This window comes from Gopherus flavomarginatus, chromosome 4 (assembly GCF_025201925.1).
Source record: "Gopherus flavomarginatus isolate rGopFla2 chromosome 4, rGopFla2.mat.asm, whole genome shotgun sequence".
NCBI classification, from domain to species: Eukaryota; Metazoa; Chordata; order Testudines; family Testudinidae; genus Gopherus; species Gopherus flavomarginatus.
The window spans coordinates 102974-121333 of NC_066620.1; the positions used below are offsets into that span (position 1 = coordinate 102974).

Genomic DNA, 18360 nt, shown 5'->3' on the forward strand with positions numbered 1-18360 from the left:
ATAGAGTAGCTGTGAAATACTGGCTTCTCAGGCCTCAATATTCCTGACTTTATTCCAGGCTTTGAACTTCAGCCAAATTCTGCAAAAATTCTCTGTGGGTTATTTTTGTTAGACAGGGACTATGGACTCTGTTGGGTTTAGGTACGAGAGGAAGGCCTGTGACAGCAGGTCTTTTTGGGCATGAAGCTGAAAGAGGGAGTGACAATGCTGGAATACTAAGAACTGTATTATTCCACAACCCCCTCTCTCACTGAGAATGTGCCATTCGCTCCAGGAATAAAAAAGGGAAAACTGTGGGAAAGAAGAATTTAATGCACTCTGACCAGGATGCCACGTAAACCCCATCAGCCAATGCAGCATGGAAAAAAGCCATGCTGCCAACAGCTGTGGGTGGGAAGAGGAGCAGGGATTGGCCAAGGTACATGCAGGAACTCTGAGATCAACTGGGTTTGCCTCCTCAATTCTTCCAGCCTCTCTGCATGGGCCAGGCCCTGCCTATTATCTGTTCATCTGGGGTTTATAAGGTTGCCCATGTCTATGGTACCTGACCGTATTCTGTGAGGTCTCTGCCTGAAGCTGCTAGTGCGGGAAGGGGGAGAAGTGCATGGATATGCATTTGAGGGCTAGAATTGGCCCCACTTTGTTTTTCTCCAGCTCTTTTATATTTATTTTGATAGCTGTGTGATGTGTTGCTAGATCGGGGATCTTTTTTACAGGAATGAAGTTTATTCCAGCCATTTCACCACTTTACCAAGGATAGCTTCTATTAATAACAGAAAAGCTCACTCAAATGTTCATCTGAGACCATTATTTTTTAAATGGGATAAATGAAGTGCAGCACCAGCTTTTACAAACTCTTCTGATGCTAAGATGTGGTGAGGGCAATAACGCAGTTAAAATAATAAACCCTACCTTTCAGATTGTCAATTATGTTTGGATGATGTACCCGATAAATCAACCAGCCAGCCAGCATTTCAATCCTCTAGTGTGTTTGGCAAGGATGCTGCTGAATAAAAGGCTTGTAAAGGAAAAAAAAAAAATCCTGTAAAGAGGATTCTATTTGTTGTGTGTTTTCAAGGTCTAAATTGCCTTAAGAAAGCAATATTCCAAAACTCCCTTTAGACTGATCTTCAAATAGAACAGTTATTTACTGTTTGTTTAATTGAGATGATAGGAAAGTCCCAGCTGATTTATTAATAATTTCAACTAAACAGTTTGTTCTAAAGAAGCAAATAATTACATTAAAATAACATCACCTTCTGAAAAAAATGCAATTACTAAGTTGTTAAGAAACATTGCTTTCAGGTTTCATTGCTTGTGGGGGGGGGGGGGGGGGGGAAAAAGACAATCCTGGGTGCATTTTAATATGGTGCTAATAAACTGAGGAAAACAACCTTCAAAATTCTGGCAAGTGATTAAGAGCCTCATCCTGAAAGGTAATGTGCATCTGCTATGAACTGTAGATTTTGGCAGGAGTTGGGACAGAACAATGAGTAGGAAGTACTCAGTACCTCACAGGCCTCAGGAAAGAGCCAGTGTTGTTTCAAAACAGCTTGGCAATCATATTAAAAATATGAAAATATGATTGCCTTAGTCACCTGCTTTTTGCATACAACACTACAGAGGTCAGTAATCAGGGCGGTATCAGGGAATGTCACTCTCAATTGCTGAGAATTTTAATGTATCTGTGCCACTGGAGACAATGGTAATATTGCAACAAAATTCAGTGACATATGTATACGTGCTATTGCTTCTCTGTGGCATTTTTATATCCTTGAAATTGAATGCCTGCCTCTGCTGTGGTGACTGACTCACTTTTTTCATACCCCTGAGTGACTTAGTTATACTAATATAGGTATGTAGTGTAGACCACATGTGAGATGGCTCACTTGAGGGTAAGAGAATATCCTTTGAGGTAGGACAAGTATCCATGCCAGAGCACCCCACTGTAGCCATGGATTCTTGAGGGATGCCTTTCTAACTTGACTTGGAAGCAGACAAAAAATGGATGATAACTGGAATTTGGAAAATGATAGTACAGGCTGCACATTTTTACGACATACCTTATGGAAAGTTTCTGAGTAGAGTTGTTCAGAGAACAGCTTTCTTCATATTGTGGAGTCTCAGATGATCTTAAATCTACATCAAGATACAGTTTCTTTTAAAAAAAGCAAAGCATTTAGACAGATTAGCTGGGAGAGCCCTCCCAGTGCTAATTTAGGCCTTTGCATTAAGGATACAACACATCATTTAAGTAAGTCAAGCAGGATAAACCTGAATGTGTGTGTGAAGCTAACATTCGGCTTAAAGGAAGGGGACGGACTTGCAGCAGTAGCTTGGTACACAGAGGATTTATTGATTAACTACAATTACAGAGTAGAAATTAAGTGGATGAAATGCAGTTTTACTTGTAATTTACATGACTATCTTTAGCAATGAAGAGGTGAAGGTACTGTTTCAGCTTCCTGGGTGCTAGTGGAAAACACAAATCTCTGTCAGGGTATCTTCCTGGAAAATATCCCATATAGCATCCCTCACTGATATCTCATTGGAGCTGTCCTGTCTGATGGATTAACTCACTCCATTTTAGTACAGTGTGAGTGAATCTCATTCCTGGAGTATCTCACAGCATGGGAGAGGAAGAGAAAAGCCCTGGCTCTTGAAGATGATGCCATAGTGCCTAGAGAGTCTTGTTTGGACTGAACTGTTGGTTCAGAACATTTGAATTAGGCAAGAAATCCTTCCATAGATTCCAAAATTGATTTATGCAAACTGATGAGACTCTGTCCCTGTGATTCTTCCAGGGCCTGATCCAGATTCGGCCTGGAGGAGCTACTCAAGGGGAAAAAGTCCCAATGCCTCCCTTTCTTTATTATTTTGCTTAGCTTTTTACTCTTTTGAATTTTAGACTTTGCAATTTCTTTACTTACAGAAGTTATTTACTAAACTCTGCTATTTACATATATGGCACAGGACTCACCACTAGCAGCATCTCCTTCCGGCTGTCCTGAGCATTAGCTCTGTCAGGCATTACACTCCCCTTCTGGCAGTGTCTTTCCCCCAATCTGTCTCACTCTGTGGCCCCTCTCACTACAGGAACTCAGTCTCCTCTTTGTGGCTTGGCCCTCTGACCAGGTCATTACGGTTTTACCCTTGGGGAAATTTGAAGTCCTTCCCCCCTAGCAATCCTAGGCAGTCTTCCATCTCACTGCTCCATAGTGCCACTGCCTCAGTGGCTGGTAAGGGAATGCAGGCCCACCCTCTATACTGGGTTCCAGCCCAGGGACCCTAAAACAATCAACCAAGGCCTCTGCATGGTCTCATCTCTTGTTGTTGGTTCCCTGAGAGGCTTCCTACTCATCTGTCTTCCCCGGCTCTCTTGGCTTTCCAGCCTCTCAATGCCCTCCACTACAGGCAATAACTGCAACTACTCCCCTGCCTTCCTGCAGCCCTCTGGCTGCTCACTGCTCACAGGGCTTTATCCTGACCCCACCTGTTCCTGCTCAGCTGGGCCTACTTCTAATTAGTAGCATGCTCCCTGGCTCTTCCTCCAGGTTCACCAAGTGGAGCTAATTGGCCTGCCTGGCCATCTTAACCCCTTTCAACCATGTGTAGGGCAGCCACCTCATCACATTGTACTTTACTCAAATGAAACACTCATTGCCATTGTCACAGAAAGTAGAGAACTTTGTGCTGTGTTAACAACAGAGCTAAACGCTGGCTACAAGACCCTGCACGTATGTCCATCCCGTAGCTAAGCCTCAATCGGTGTTGGAGGGCAGAAGAGAAGGGTTATTTGCTAGAGAATGAGGTCTGAGTGGGAAATGCGGCTTCACAGGCAGAGCTGGAAGCATCCCTTTGAGGATGAAAGAAGGGGCAGCCCTGGTGCCAGAAACAGGGGGTATAGCCTGACCCATCCAGGGCAGATCTTGCCTCCTTCCCCTCCTCTTTCCCCTGAGGCCCCATCCCCAGGCCAAGCCAGCGTGGAGCCTGGCCGGGGAGCCCAGGCAGCTGTGGGGAGCCTTATTGAAATTCCAGGAGGTGGGCAGTGCAGGACGGCGGAGAGCAGCCCCTAGCCTGTGTCCCTGCCCCACCGGACTCCCCGCTTGGCCTAGGACAGGTGGAGGGTCCGTGACTCCATGCCGGCTCCCCACAGCTGCCTGTGTGGCTCTGTCTCCAGACAAGGATGGGGCCTTGGAGCTGCAGCTGGGCCATGGTAAGAGCTGTGTGGGCAGCTGTGGGGAGCCGCAGACCCTCCAGCTGCCCTGTATGGGAGGCTTGGGGGCAGGGATATGGGCCAAGGGCTGCTCTCAGGAGATCCCCCCACCACAGGCAGGTAGAGGGTCCATCACAGCTCCCCTCAGTTGTCTGCATGGCTCTTACCATGGCCGGGCTGCGGCTCTGAGACCCTGCCCCCCCAGTCGGAGCTGGGTCAGGGAGAGCCATGCAGGCAGCTGTGGGGAGCCACATCTGCCCGGGTGGGGGACCCAGGGGGTAGGGACATGAGCAGGGGGCTGCTTTTACACCACTATGGCTTCTGCCTTGGCCAGGGTGGGACAAGGCCTCCGGGGGAAGAGGATGGGCAGTGGCAGGGCCTGGGGTGGGGGCCCGGGCCCCACCTCTTTTGGGAAGGCTCCAACGCTCTTGGTAGGCTGTATCCTCGCTGTCTCATGTACATTATGGAGCAGGCTCAGAGCTGAGTTCCAAGGGCCTGAAACAACTCTCATTTAAGGCTAGGGGAGTCCCAGGTGAGACTCCAGAATGGGCAATAATCCGTCTGCACATATGGATGACAATTCCCTCAGCCACAGACTTCAGCAGTGTTTTTGTAACTATCTATAGAAGGCCCTGCACAGGGACTCTCCACAGGCAGGACAGGGTCTAGCCTCATAAAGCACATTACTTTAACCTTTACTCTCTAATATTACAGAATGTTTTGTTAATGCAAGACAGATAAAAAGACATTCAGCCAGCCTACCCCAGCCTCTGTCATTGCACCTTCACCTTAGCAACCAGCCCCGACTGTAAGAGCATAAGTTAGCGGGAACAGGTTGGACACATGCCAACCCACAGCAGGTCATAAGAATGCAGCAGGCTGTTTACATGCACAAGGAAGGGCAAGGGTTACACCCATTTTTGTGGGTCAAACTCATTCTGTGTGCAAATGTGTGTATGTTGAAACTGACACCAGAGCGGACAACTTGACCTGTAGCAACTTAACTGCCACATTACTGCTCGTTAACTAAGGGCCCAATCCTGTTCCCAGCACTGACCTACATGGGAGCAGGAATAGGGCCTGTGTAAGTGAAAGATGGTCTACACTAGGAAATTAGGTCAGTATAAAATCCACACTCGAGCGCTGCAGTTAATCCGATATAACCCCTGCTGTAGATAGCCCAAGTCTCCTGTCGACCTAGCTACCGCTTCTTGGGGAGGTGGAGTACCTAAGCAGACCGGAGAAGCTCTCCTGTTGGCCTTGATATCATCTTCACTGAAGCACCACAGTGGCGCAGCTGCAGCAGTTTATGTGTAGACATAGCCCGAGGCATATATGCAATCCCACTGACGCTGAAATGGTTGACATTGATGGTAGGCCTAGCAGAGATAAAGGGCAGTATGTAACCTTAAAGGGTCTAATCGTAATGCTTAGGAGGTTTCCATGCATAACTCTGACTGTCTGTACTGGGAGTTACCTAAATCTCTTGCATGTCAACAGAGAATAGGTTTCCAAATGCACAGGGGTGATAGCACACTGGGCTGGCCACATGCTGCAGCAATGGGAATGGAAGATGGGAAATGAGAGATCCAATGGGGCATGGAATGGAAAAGCATGGCTACATCTCAGAGCAGAGGCTGCATTAGGTTCAGAATAGTGTTTGCCTCTGTGGCTACAACAGCTGACATTTGCTACTGACTCTTCTTAGGTGTTCACTGGTTTTTCCTAGTCAATGAAAGATACACATGAAGAAAACCAATAAACAGAAAGAATGAGGACAGACAATGAGAGGAAACATGTCCCATAGAGAATATGCAGCCGCACTACCGTGTAAATCTGAAACAATTAGAAACTTTATTTGCCTGTGTGGCTGTGCACTACTGATAAGGATCATCACAATCAGTGTACTTGCTGCCTATGGCTGTGGACAATACACACACATAAAAATTAATGAACCCAAACAAATGAAATGAAATCATTGTACACAAAGGCAATCATAATCCTGAACAACCAGAATCAGGTTCTAATGCCCTTTCCCGCCACCCTGCCCCAAGAATAAAAATTAAAAGAAAAAACACCCACTCTCTTTTAAAGTGAAAAAAGAGTTTACAAGAAAAAAAATTAGTATATTCCTAGATGAAAATGCACAACAAGATAATTAAAACCATCCACAGCTTGTTTGAAATGAGTGCAAAATTTCACCACCACCTCCTTCCTCGGCCAACCGGGTAACCAATGTCAGACATGCCCTTCCGCTGGATCAGAAGATGCTACCAAGGGACATGCCGGCTGTGATTTAGGGATAGGGAAAGAGTGGGAAAGGAAAAAAATAGCTAGTAATGCTAATGCAAAGTAGTAGCCCTGCAGCTCCTCTTTTAGATATTTCATTCATAATATACAAGGAAAGCTTTTCATCAGATGTGAATTGCCATCACTCCCTTGGGGTCAATGGAGAGAAGCTGATTCACACCAGCTGAGGATTTGGGCCAGTTATTTATAAGCCACTTGCTTGTGCTTTTATTTTCCGTCATTTTTAAATGTGAACATATCAAAGTATCTTTACTATTTTGAGCTTAGGGGAATCAAATGTGAGGCATAAAGACTACTAAGACCACCCCAAACTTCTTGCTTTTCATTTGTCTTCATAAAACAATCCTTTAGGGACCAATGCTGCCACACTTCCTTATGCCTTGTCGCCTCTTGCTACCCAGCTTGGCCCACTGAAATCACGGGGTGACTTGTGGAGTAGGATTGAGTGGGAACATTGGCCGTGAAATCATCACCTGCTCTGTGCGGAAATGCTTTCCTGCTCTTGAGCGCAGCTGTGTGGTGCACTCAGTCACAAGGGCTAGGACTGACCCTGCCCTGGCACTTCTATACCGAGGGATGATAACGTCACAGGTGGAAGTGGACCGGGAGGTATGGGCTTTGGGGGCAGGGCTTTTGGAAAGCACAGTGCACAGGAAATGGGTCATGCAGACCTGCTCTGACTCCCGTAAGCAGCTTTCCTCCCAGGAACTCTGAGGCAGCAGGTCCCTTGCTACATTGGACAACTCTGCTGCCTGGTGCATGTGGGGGGTGGGGGAGGGGGTCAGAGCCATCATCTGCCTCCTTCCTGCTCCCTTTGGAGCACTGTGCACTCCTGGGGGAGGAGGTGCTCCTGTGCCTCTCTGAGTGAAGGGACAACAATTCTGAGGGGCTCTGACTCAGGGAGCCCAAGCGAGGGAGAAAGGTCCTCAGATTCCCCAGCTCCATCATGGTGCATCCATAGAAGGGCAGGGCAAAATCTCCTGCTGAGTGACCACACCCCAGATGGCAGCCTGAGATTTGAGAGTCCATGTGGGCAGACCCCTTTGCCAGCTCATGGACTAAAGTTCAAACTCAATACATGACTCAGGCTGACAGCCACAGCCTCTCAAGATCCCGCCCCTTCTTTCCGTGCCCATAGTCCCACTGAATCCTGCAACCCTGCTCCTCTCCGCTACCCATATTGCTCCCACCAGTGTCACAACCAGATCCTCTGCCTTGTCCTCAATGCAGCACTCCTTGCTCATCATCACGAGTTCAAACCTTCCTGTCCTTAGCTTCAAGGCTCTGCTGAACTTAGTCCTGGCGTAGTTCTGGGATCCTGCCTACCCTGCTTGTACCCCTGCTGATCCCTTTGCTCCATTTCCAATCTCTTCTTAGAGCTCCTTCCCTGATGCTAAGTGTGCATAGAATGATCCCCTCAATCCCAATGTGTCAGGCCCCATCCTCTCCTGGTTCTAATCCCTCCTGCAGAGCCATTGCGTCCACGGGGAACACAAATGGAAAATGAAAGGGTTATACAGTGGATGAAAATGAAGGGAAAACCAGATCAGCTAGGGTAGCTCCTTCCTCTAGGACCTCTGACAATGTCTGTCTTCGACATGACAACATCTCCAGGGTGGGAACTGTCTTGCCACCTGTGCATTGTACAGAGCCAAGCACACTGTTGTGGTGCACAACAGATAATAAATAACCACCATAGTAATTCCTAGTGTTTAATGCAATCGCTGCTGGACAACGCAAAATTCATCCTGTATCTGGTGAGAACGCTTTGATCACTGGAGATCTTGGAGACATTACATTCCTCCAACCCCACCATTGACTTCTTCAGTCCTCAAGTAACTCTAGATGAGATACAGTTGTAAAGTCCTGCCAGTCACCTCTGGCTTAATGTTCACACACAGGGCTGTAGCTAACCCTCAGAGATGGTGAACAGGAGAACAGAAATGGAGCGTGGGGGTTCTACAGCCACAAACACTGACAATATCTGACATCTGTTGCAGCCACAGAAGATGTAAAATAGCCACACTGGGAAAAATGATGCTTACAAAACCCAGGCGTGGTTTGCTTATTCAGGGGCTGGTGCTGCCACTCATGCCCAGGCTGACTGGTACTTAACCCCGCTGTGTTCAAAGCGACTAGTAGTGGGACAAAGTTCTATGCTGCATGGGCAAGGGTGGCAGGCTCTGGCCCTTAAAATGGTAAGTTAACCTTTATGGACATGATGCAGAACCTATTGAAGTCAATGAATGTATTTGCATTGACTTCAGTGAGCTCTGGGTCACCCCATATGGGTAAATTCCTGCCCCACTGAAGTCAACGGGAATTTTGCCATTGACTTAATGGAGCCAGGATTTCACTTTACAAGACTTTATGATGCGTTTTGCACAGATTCTTCCCTTTAGCATTTACAGCTGCACAGTTCTTTGTTATTGCTTCTTAAAAACCCCTGTGCAGAGAGCTAAAGGGTTAGTCACTTCCCCTTATCCCATTAAGAAAAAAACCAAACTCAAAACCAAACCTGGGTGAAAAGAAAACTCACTCATTTCTTCAACATCAGATCCACACTGCTGAATGGACTATTGCTACACAATGCTATATACAGATACGGGTTACTTCATTCATGCAAAGTGTTACAAGGACCACAACAGCATTCCCAGTCAGGAATATGAGACGGGAGCAACGCACTAGGGGCTGGGCAAGGAATGGACAGCAACAAAGTAAAGCCCCCAAGATTCTGTCAGAACTAAAACAGGGACTTGAGACAAGGTTTGGACAAGTGCCTGCAAGGCACAGCGGGGAAGTATGGGATGAGTGGGCTCGCTGATTTTGTCTGCAGGGTAGGGGACAGGCCATGATGATCATAATACAGCCAAAAAATAAGGAAATGGCTCACACTGTTCTTGTGACTCTCAGCATGTCAACACTCTTAACAACTGAATGATAAATTGGGCATCCAAGCAAGAACAGCAGTGGGGTTTCCATCCTATTCGTAGAAAGCTCTTGAACCCCTGGACTTCCTTCTTCAGTCCAAGCTCTTGTTTTCATTCAGTGGGGACAGATCTGCATGTCCTCAATATATGAAGGCAAATAAACTTTTGTAAGAAAGTCATGAAGTCCCCTATTCCTCGCCTTCCCTCCACCACTTGGCTTCTTAACAGCTATTCTGGCACTGGCATTACTGAAAAGCCCAAATTACATTTCAGATCAATCCTCCCCAAGGGGCAGGGTGGGAGCAACAATAAAGTCAGTATCATACGCTCTTGTAGGTAGACTTGCAAAGGTGGCCCTGCATCCGCACCTCCTTTAATATGCTGCAACCCTTGGTTAAGAATCTTGCTGAATTCTTACTCCTACCTAGTACAGAGAATGCTCCAAGCTGCATTCCATCAGCAGGTAAGTGAACATGGCAAATGTCTTTTCTTTTTCCTCTGTTCATTATACACAGTATTTTGTCTCTATCTTTATCTATATAGCTTTCTATATAGATACATATAGATCTCTAGCAATATATTTACTATCTCTGATTGTTCCTTTAGAAGCCCTGTATGTGGCAGTAGGCTTCCAGAGATGAGAACAATATGTATAAGAGCCAAAGGAGCACAAAAAGGGATGTTGTCAGAAGCTTGGCAGTCCGCGGCCCACCCAGCTCACCTCCAATCTCCGGTCTCCGCCGGTAAAGCAGCACGCCCACACTGATAAAAGCAAAAATGGTGAAGAGGGTGACGGAGAAAGCCAAGGTGCCGGGGGAGACGTGGAACACTTCCCCATTGGCTGCGTGGTAGATGGCAGCGATGGACCAGGCCACGCCAATCCCCAGGAAAACATTCACAGCATTGCTCCCGGTGACGTTCCCAATTGAGGCATCAGCATATTGATCCTGTGTAGCTGCCACTTTGCTGGCAAAGGTGTCTGTAAAGCAAAAAGAAAAGCAGTTAGTCAGGTGGCAATAAAGTAAGTTGCCTTGGAGAGGGCTACCCTAGTGTCACTGCAAGTCCCTTCCTATTGGAGAATGGAGCTCCTGACAAGCTGATCTAGATAACAGCTTGGCATCAAAGGTACGTCTCCATTGCAGATGAATGTGGGACAGTAGCATGGCTGGCTAAACCTGAACTAGCTTTAATCTAGCTATAGCAGGGCGTATGTGGTGGCATGGGCTTCAGCATGGGCTAGCTGCCCCAGTACAAGCTTGCCAGGGACTCAGGCAGCTAGCCCATGCTACCATATCGACACTACCCTTATTATCCCTACTCACTAGAGTAAAGTTAGCCCAGGCATGCCCATCCATGGTGCTATCACACCTTTGCTTGCAGTGTAAACATACTCCCTAGAGACTGGACCCAGATCCCACCTCCCAAAGCTCCCTGCAAGAGTTAGAGGACCCTAGACAAAACACTTCTTGACCTCTTCCCCCATGTACACTTTCCCTTACCTGAAGCTGGCAGTCTCCCCACCTCCTCAGGCCTTTTCTTTTTCTGAGAACTAGCTCCTGGGCACCTCCATTGTATAGGAGTCATTCACTGGCTTATGGCATCCTCCTTATAGAAAACAAATACTACAAGAATCTACCATCATCTCTCAAAAGGCTGTAAAAAGTGCTTCCACAGGATGCAGTATCTTGGACCATTGCTGTACAATAATGTAGCACTCATATGACAGGTCCTTTGCAGCTGCATGAGTCTCTGGGAGTTGGCTCTCCTGGGTGACAGCAAACCAGACAGCATTCCCTGGATGTGGGTTTGGCTGGAGTAGTGGTTCTCAACCTATTTACCATTGTGGGCTGCATATGCAACTCTCTATGTGTTATGCGGGCCAAGCCACACAATATATATACTGCCTGTATGGCCCTGGGGATGTCGTATGGGACACAGTTGTGTGCTGACTGGGCTGCAGATTGAGAACCACTGATCTGGAGAGATGTCTAACAGGCTGCTTACAGATGGTGGTCCCATGGGGTAGGGATAAGTTGGTTCTGCTGACTCACTGAGTCAGGTGAATATTTACTACACCAATGGAGAGAGGATCTAGAGTGTATGCTGAGCAGTCCTAGGGGAGGAACTCTAGAAACAGCCCAGCCAAGGGAAGAGGTCTGAGCTCAATTTGATGTTATGGTGTTAATTTCTCTGCCATTCTTGCTCATGTTGAGTTCCTATTGAACTTCGTAGGAGGAAAGATGGGCTTTGCAGTGAGAACAGTCACACATCAGGGTTTTGCAAATATCTGAACAGCTCTAGCCACACTTCTGTGAACTATAACACAAAGGAGACTTCATGATCTCTCCTGGTGGTCTGTTATCCTTTCTACACAGTGCACTGCGGTATGCAACAGGAGAGCTGCTGTCCATATCACCCTGCAGAGGCATTGCCTGGCCTGTAGGTCAAATTACCTGGAGTTCCTCCTCAGACCAGACAGATCCCCACTCCAGGGCAGGCACCTTTTTAGACTTCATGGACTTCAGTGGGTATTTCATTAGGTTACACCAGTTAGCGAAGCCCCTACTAAAAACTCTGGAATGTTGCCTATTTAAGAGGAATACATCCTAAGGGTGCTTAGCTCTGACATAGTGCCATTTGTTTGCAGACACCAATGCCTTCCAAAGGTGCTTAGCTCTGACATAGTGCCGTTTGTTTGCAGACACCAATGCCTTCCAAAGGAAATGCAGTGGTCTGTAGCCATTTACAAGCACAGCAAGCACCAGTTATGCAGCAATGTTGTACATTTATAATGGGCCCAATTCTGCACTCCTTGAAGTTAATGGCATAGATCCCATTGACTTCCACGGTGCAGGATCAAGGCTGGAGGGCCTCACTCCAGGATGCTCTGTACTTAGTTGTGCATGTCCTTTATGCTGGTGCCTTCCCTCCCTACAGCACATCCCATGCAAAAGCCAGGGACAATTGTAGTCCCCACGACTGAAGAAGCCCAGGAATTTCCCCCTTGTGTACCTGGGGTCAAAAAGTACCTCCTAATGTGGGAGTTGGGTCCTGGTTCGCTGCAATGGCCCGTGGAGCTAGGTGGGCATGACGAGGGATGCAGGCTGCACCATCCTAATGGATATACAGAGTGCATGCTGGAGAGCTGGCTAAGGCATGCTCCTGTCTCAGAGCTATGATGTATTCGCTCTGAAGGCTAGTGGCTAAATGCTATAATCTGCCTCTTGACAAGCTGTATAGCTACTGGATATGTATTTGTACTCACTCACTCACATGTGGCAAGCATGGCAATTGCCAACTTATGCCTAAAAGAAATCATATCGAAAAGCCAGTTGCATGGGTGCATATGTGCATTTGATTTGCACTATCACAAGGATGAAGCCAAAGCAAAGACACAAAGACATTTCATCAGATGGCATAAAGGCAAGATACAAGAGGCAAAACTGGGATAGCTATAGCCTTTGTGCTTACGCTTGCCTCCGTATTCTCCACACAGCCCTGCCACATTGACTGCCCAGGAAATCAGACAGGGGTCTTGTAGGGAAAAGGCTGTATTGTAATGCACACACGTAAGAGGGCAGAATTAAGGTTGTGCCGACACTTTTCACGACATGATGGACTGACTTCTGTTGGTGAGCAAGCCAAGCTTTCGTGCTTACACGAATGCTTCTTCAGGTCTGGGAAATATACTCAGTGCTCTGGCCTATGCTACAGAATTACTTTGGTATAACTATATGTTCACACCCCTAAGTGATGCAGTTACACCAGCCTAAGCGCCAGCATAGACAGCGCTATGTCAGCGAGAGGGCTTCTCCCACCAACATGGATACTGCCTCTTGGGGATGTGGAATAACTGTTGATGGGAGAAGTCTGCCCAATGGCATAGGAGCACATTCACTTAAGCACTACAGCGGCACAGCTGCATTAGTGCAGCTGCATCCATGCATCATTTTAAGTGTAGACCTGTCATGAGTACAGGTCCCAGAACTGAAGAAGAGCTTTGTGTAAGCTTGAAATCTTGTCTCGCTCGCCAACAGAAGTTGGTCCAGTAAAAGATATTACCTCACTCCCTTGTCTCTCTAATATCTGAGACTGACAAGGCTACAACAACACTGCCTACTTTTCATGATGTCATTCCCTGAGTTCTGAGTGCTTCAGCTTGCAACCTTACCTTGCTCTTAATGAAGGATTTTTGTAATGGAATTTTATACATCTCTTCCCTATCTCTCCTGAGTCTTCTTCCCTAAGCTAAATAGGCTTAAGACCTGATCCTGCAAGTTATTCCACATGGGTGGCTGGATGTCTGTCCACTGATTTCTATGGGGTTCTGCATGCTCCATTTGCTGGATCAAAACCCCTATCTTTACAAACTCTTTCCTCATCCTAAAGTCTTTCCAAGCCTCTAATGATTTCCTTTGCCTTCTTCTGGCTGTTTCCTATTTCTGCTATCTCCTTTCTGAGATGGGGTGCCCAAAGTGAGGGCATCAATTTATTTATTGGCTTTATAATCTTGTCAACCTCACTCTACATCCCTTTCTTAAGAAACCCTATTAACCTCCTGGCTTTCTGATCAACACTGAGCAGAAGTTTGCATTGAACTATCATGCCAGGCTGATGTATTTTTCCTGAGTGCTTGCAATTAAGTTAGAACTCTTCCGAGAATGACTTGCTCAGATGGTTATTCCACTGTGCAGTACCTTGCTATGCTGTATTTCTGCTTGGCACCATCTTGCCCAAACATCTAGCTTTATAAATTCCTCCTGAAGTACCAGGCCACCCTGTCTAGTTTGACTAAGCTCAATAATTTTGTGTACTCCAGCTTTTTTTTTGCCTTTAAAGTAAAGCATCTCCTGTTTCAATAAAAGGCCCTATTTAACTGTTCCATCAACAGCTCAAGGCATGGCTCTGGATTACATTTCTTACTGATATAGCTGGTCGAAATTTTTCTATCAAAACTTGGTTCGCAATGAAAAATAGGGTTTTCAGCTCAGTGAAAATCTTGGCAGAAAGTGACTGCATTCCTCAAAACACTGGAGGTTTTTAGAGCAGGTGGCACAACCCCTTTCAGGGTGGAGGTTTCTGTCTATGTTTGCTTGGTCCTGTCTCAGCACAGGGGCTGGACTTGATGACCTTGCAAGGTCCCTTCCAGCCTGACATTTCTATGATTCTATGCCAAGGCCATAACCAACCCCTCTCCCCCCCTCATCACTTACCCACTAACTTTATTTTCTCCCTAATATTGAGACACTAACTCATGGCCAGGAAGTGATGCATCCTGTTTAGTGACCTTGACAAACAATTGCTTTTACTGGAGGAAACTGACCATGCAGTGGCATTAAAGGGATGAGCACTATTTTGTTTAATTATTCTTATTGTTGATACTTTGCTTACTTAGCTATTAATCAAGCAGTGGCCACAGGCCCAACTAAATGAGATTATTGTAATTGATATGGCACATTCAAGAAACATTAAGGCACTGTATTTTTTGTATTAAGAATGGAAATGATTAGGCATTGTTCTGTGAATATCCCGTTGCAGTTTTTAATATATGAAAGATTGTTATTAGGCTAGACACTTTATGTTCTGTATTTTGCCTCTATGTAAGTAATGATGGTTAGAAAAAAGGGCTTAGCTTTTCATTACAAGTCATCTGAATCGGACACTGCACTGTGCATTTGCCCTCTGCTCTCCAGTCCACCACGCTGCTATAGAGCACAGCCGTTTTCCTCTGGTGTGCACCTGAAGCCTCACAGGCATAGAAAAGTTGTAAGTGATATTTAGGGCATGCACTATGAATCACAAACAACATATTTCAAATAAATCAGAACAGACATACCCACAAAAAGCAGAATTTTCTATTTTGTAGCTCAGTAAAATAAATGTAGTTTTGTCAGCCCTTCTGGGACCCAACGGGACTCCTGATTGCTCCCTTGCACTGAGGGGTTTTGTATGAGCACCCGCGTCATTAGTTTTATGTAGCTGGACTAGTTTTGGTCATGTTCTCTTGAATGTCAATTGTGCCTAGTTGGCCCAGCCCATAATAAGGGGTGGAGGGAACAGTGGAGACATTCTGACACAGGAGACAGAAGGCAACCTGGAGCAACCAGGTCCTTAGGATGTAACCTCCAATTTGTGAGGCCTGGTCTACACTACGCGTTTAAACTGATTTTAGCAGTGTTAAACCGATTTAACGCCACACCCGTCCACACTACGAGGCCCTTTATATCGATATAAAGGGCTCTTTAAACCGGTTTCTGTACTCCTCCCCGACAAGAGGAGTAGCGCTGAAATCGGTATTACCATATCGGATTAGGGTTAGTGTGGCCGCAAATCGATGGTATTGGCCTCCAGGCGGTATCCCACAGTGCACCATTGTGACCGCTCTGGAAAGCGATCTGAACTCGGATGCAGTGGCCAGGTAGACAGGAAAAGCCACGCGAACTTTTGAATTTCATTTCCTGTTTGCCCAGCATGGAGCTCTGATCAGCACGGGTGGTGATGCAGTCCCAAATCCAAAAAGAGTTCCAGCATGGACCATACGGGAGATACTGGATCTGATCACTGTATGAGGAGACAAATCTGTTCTATCAGAGCTCCGTTACAGAAGACGAAATGCCAAAGCGTTTGAAAAAAATCTCCAAGCTACACAGTGCTGCGTGACAAGCGTAACGGAAAGCCAAAGAATCAAATGGACGCTCGTGGAGGGAGGGAGGGAGGGAGCGGGGTACTGAGGACTCCAGCTATCCCACAGTCCCCAGCAGTCTCCGAAAAGTATTTGCATTCTTGGCTGAGCTCCCAGTGCCTGTAGGTTCAAACACATTGTCTGGCATGGTTCAGGGTATAGCTCGTCAATTTACTCCCTCCTCTCCTACGTGAAAGAAAAGGGAAAAAAATCGTTTCTTGACTTTTTTTTAATGTCACTCTATGTGTACTAAATGCTGCTGGTAGACGCGATGCCGCAGCAGTAAAGAGCAGTATCCGCTTCTCTTCCCTCCCCGGTGGCAGACGGTACAATATGCTTGATAGCTGCTGAGTACTCCTGGCTAGCCTCAGGTGAGGCTGGCCGGGGGCACCTGGGTAAAAATAGCAACTGGGGGCTGAGCTCCATCAGCGCCCTCTCTTTCATGTGTAAAGAAAAGATTCTGTACTACTGGACTATCATAGCAGCGGGATGCTGGGCTCCTCTCCCCTACACTGCTTAATGTCCTGCCTGGACTATCATAGCAGCTGAAGGCTGCCTCCTCCTCATTTTATCTCACTAACAAGTCACTGTTTCTTATTCCTGCATTCTTTATAACTTCATGACACAAATGGGGGGGACACTGCCACGGTAGCCCAGGAAGGTTGGGAGAGGAGGGAAGCAATGGGTGAGGTTGTTGCAGGGGCACTCCCCGTGAATGGCATGCAGCTCATCATTTCTACGGGATCTGAAACGGAGCGGCTGTGCTGTCTGGTTCTCTGATACACTGGTTCTCTAGTACACTTGCCCCATATTCTAGGCAGGACTGACTCTATTTTTAGATACCATAAAGGAGGGATTGACTCAGGGAGTCATTCCCATTTTTGCCTTTGCGCCCCCTGCCGACCTCAGCCAGGGGCACCCATAATAGCAGCAGACGGTACAGAACAACTGGTAACCGTCTCTGCTATCATGCAAAAGCAAATGAATGCTGCTGTGTAGCACTGCAGTACCGCCTCTGTCAGCGGCATCCAGTAGATATACGGGGACAGTGACAAAAGGCAAAACAGGCTCCATGGTTGCCATGCTATGGCATCTGCCAGGGCAATCCAGGGAAAAAGGGCACGAAATGATTGTCTGCCGTTGCTTTCATGGAGGAAGGATTGAGTGACGACATTTACCCAGAATCACCCGCGACACTGTTTTTGCACCATCATGCATTGGGATCTCAGTCCAGAATTCCAATGGGCAGGGGAGACTGCGGGAACTATGGGATAGCTATGGAATAGCTACCCACAGTGCAACGCTCCAGAAATCGACGCTAGCCTCGGACCATGGACGCACACTGCCGAATTAATGTGCTTAGTGTGGCCGCGTGCACTCGACTTTATACAATCTGTTTTATAAAACCGGTTTATGTAAAATCGGAATAATCCCGTAGTGTAGACGTACCCTGAGTCTGTCCTTAATGAAGGCTCCCTAGCTCACCATGCTTGATTCAATCTCTTAAAAGAAGGCAGAATGTCATTGAGTATGGAACTATAGGAATACTTAGAACAGCTGATAATACTGTGCTATGAAGAACAGTCTCTTCTTTGCCTCTCTTAGGCCCCTTCGCTAAGTCTCCACTAACCATGACTGCTTCTGAGACAGTCTAATCAGTCCAAGACCTATCTCCAAACAACAGGTATTAGAGGACCCTTCAGATGTTTCAGTAGAAACACTTCTAGCAGCTATTCACACTCAACAACCTAATTTTGATTCATGTGGATCAAAGCTGAATCTGGACTCATCAGAGGTGTTCCATGCAGAACAACGAACCCGAATGCAGAAAAATGTGTGAGAGATCAAGGGAGAAGATTAAAGAAGCAGAAGTTCAGAATGAGAACATGGGCCTGCAACTCTGGTGGGGGGTTGAATAAAAGCAATTTTCTACACTGAAAAACTGAGGGCATAGAAAACTTTTTAAAGCTTGCAGAGGTATTACGTATTTTGGAATCTGTGGAAAAGAGGAGTTAGTTTGAAATACTTTCCAGGGTACTGAATTGTCTTCTCAAATTCCAGCTCCCTACCCTATTGGATAGTCTAAAAATATTCTGCATACCTTTCAAATCTCTCCCAGTTTAACAAGTGTCTGCTTTAGCTGTCTCAACACGAATGGTCACATGGTAATTTGAGCAATGCCATTGGAGTGGTATTATGACTATGATATGGAGGAGGGAAAA

At 46.5% G+C, this 18360-nt stretch overlaps 1 protein-coding gene across 12 annotated transcripts in view; it reads right to left on the bottom strand.

The window, feature by feature from the left end:
- Positions 1-204: 204 nt before the first annotated feature.
- Positions 205-18360, bottom strand: part of SLC8A1 (solute carrier family 8 member A1) — a 335833-nt gene continuing 317677 nt past the window's right edge. For 6 of the 12 annotated variants that reach the window (XM_050951456.1, XM_050951452.1, XM_050951454.1 and 3 more), the window contains 2 exons: positions 10178-10435; positions 205-2139 (listed from right to left, as the gene is read on the bottom strand). In XM_050951456.1, the coding sequence (XP_050807413.1) occupies positions 1886-2139; positions 10178-10435 (512 nt within the window). In that variant the 3' untranslated portion in view covers positions 205-1885. Of the gene's footprint in view, positions 2140-7880; positions 10436-18360 lie in introns of those variants that run through there. The other 6 variants (XM_050951462.1, XM_050951459.1, XM_050951461.1 and 3 more) reach the window with 1 other exon arrangement.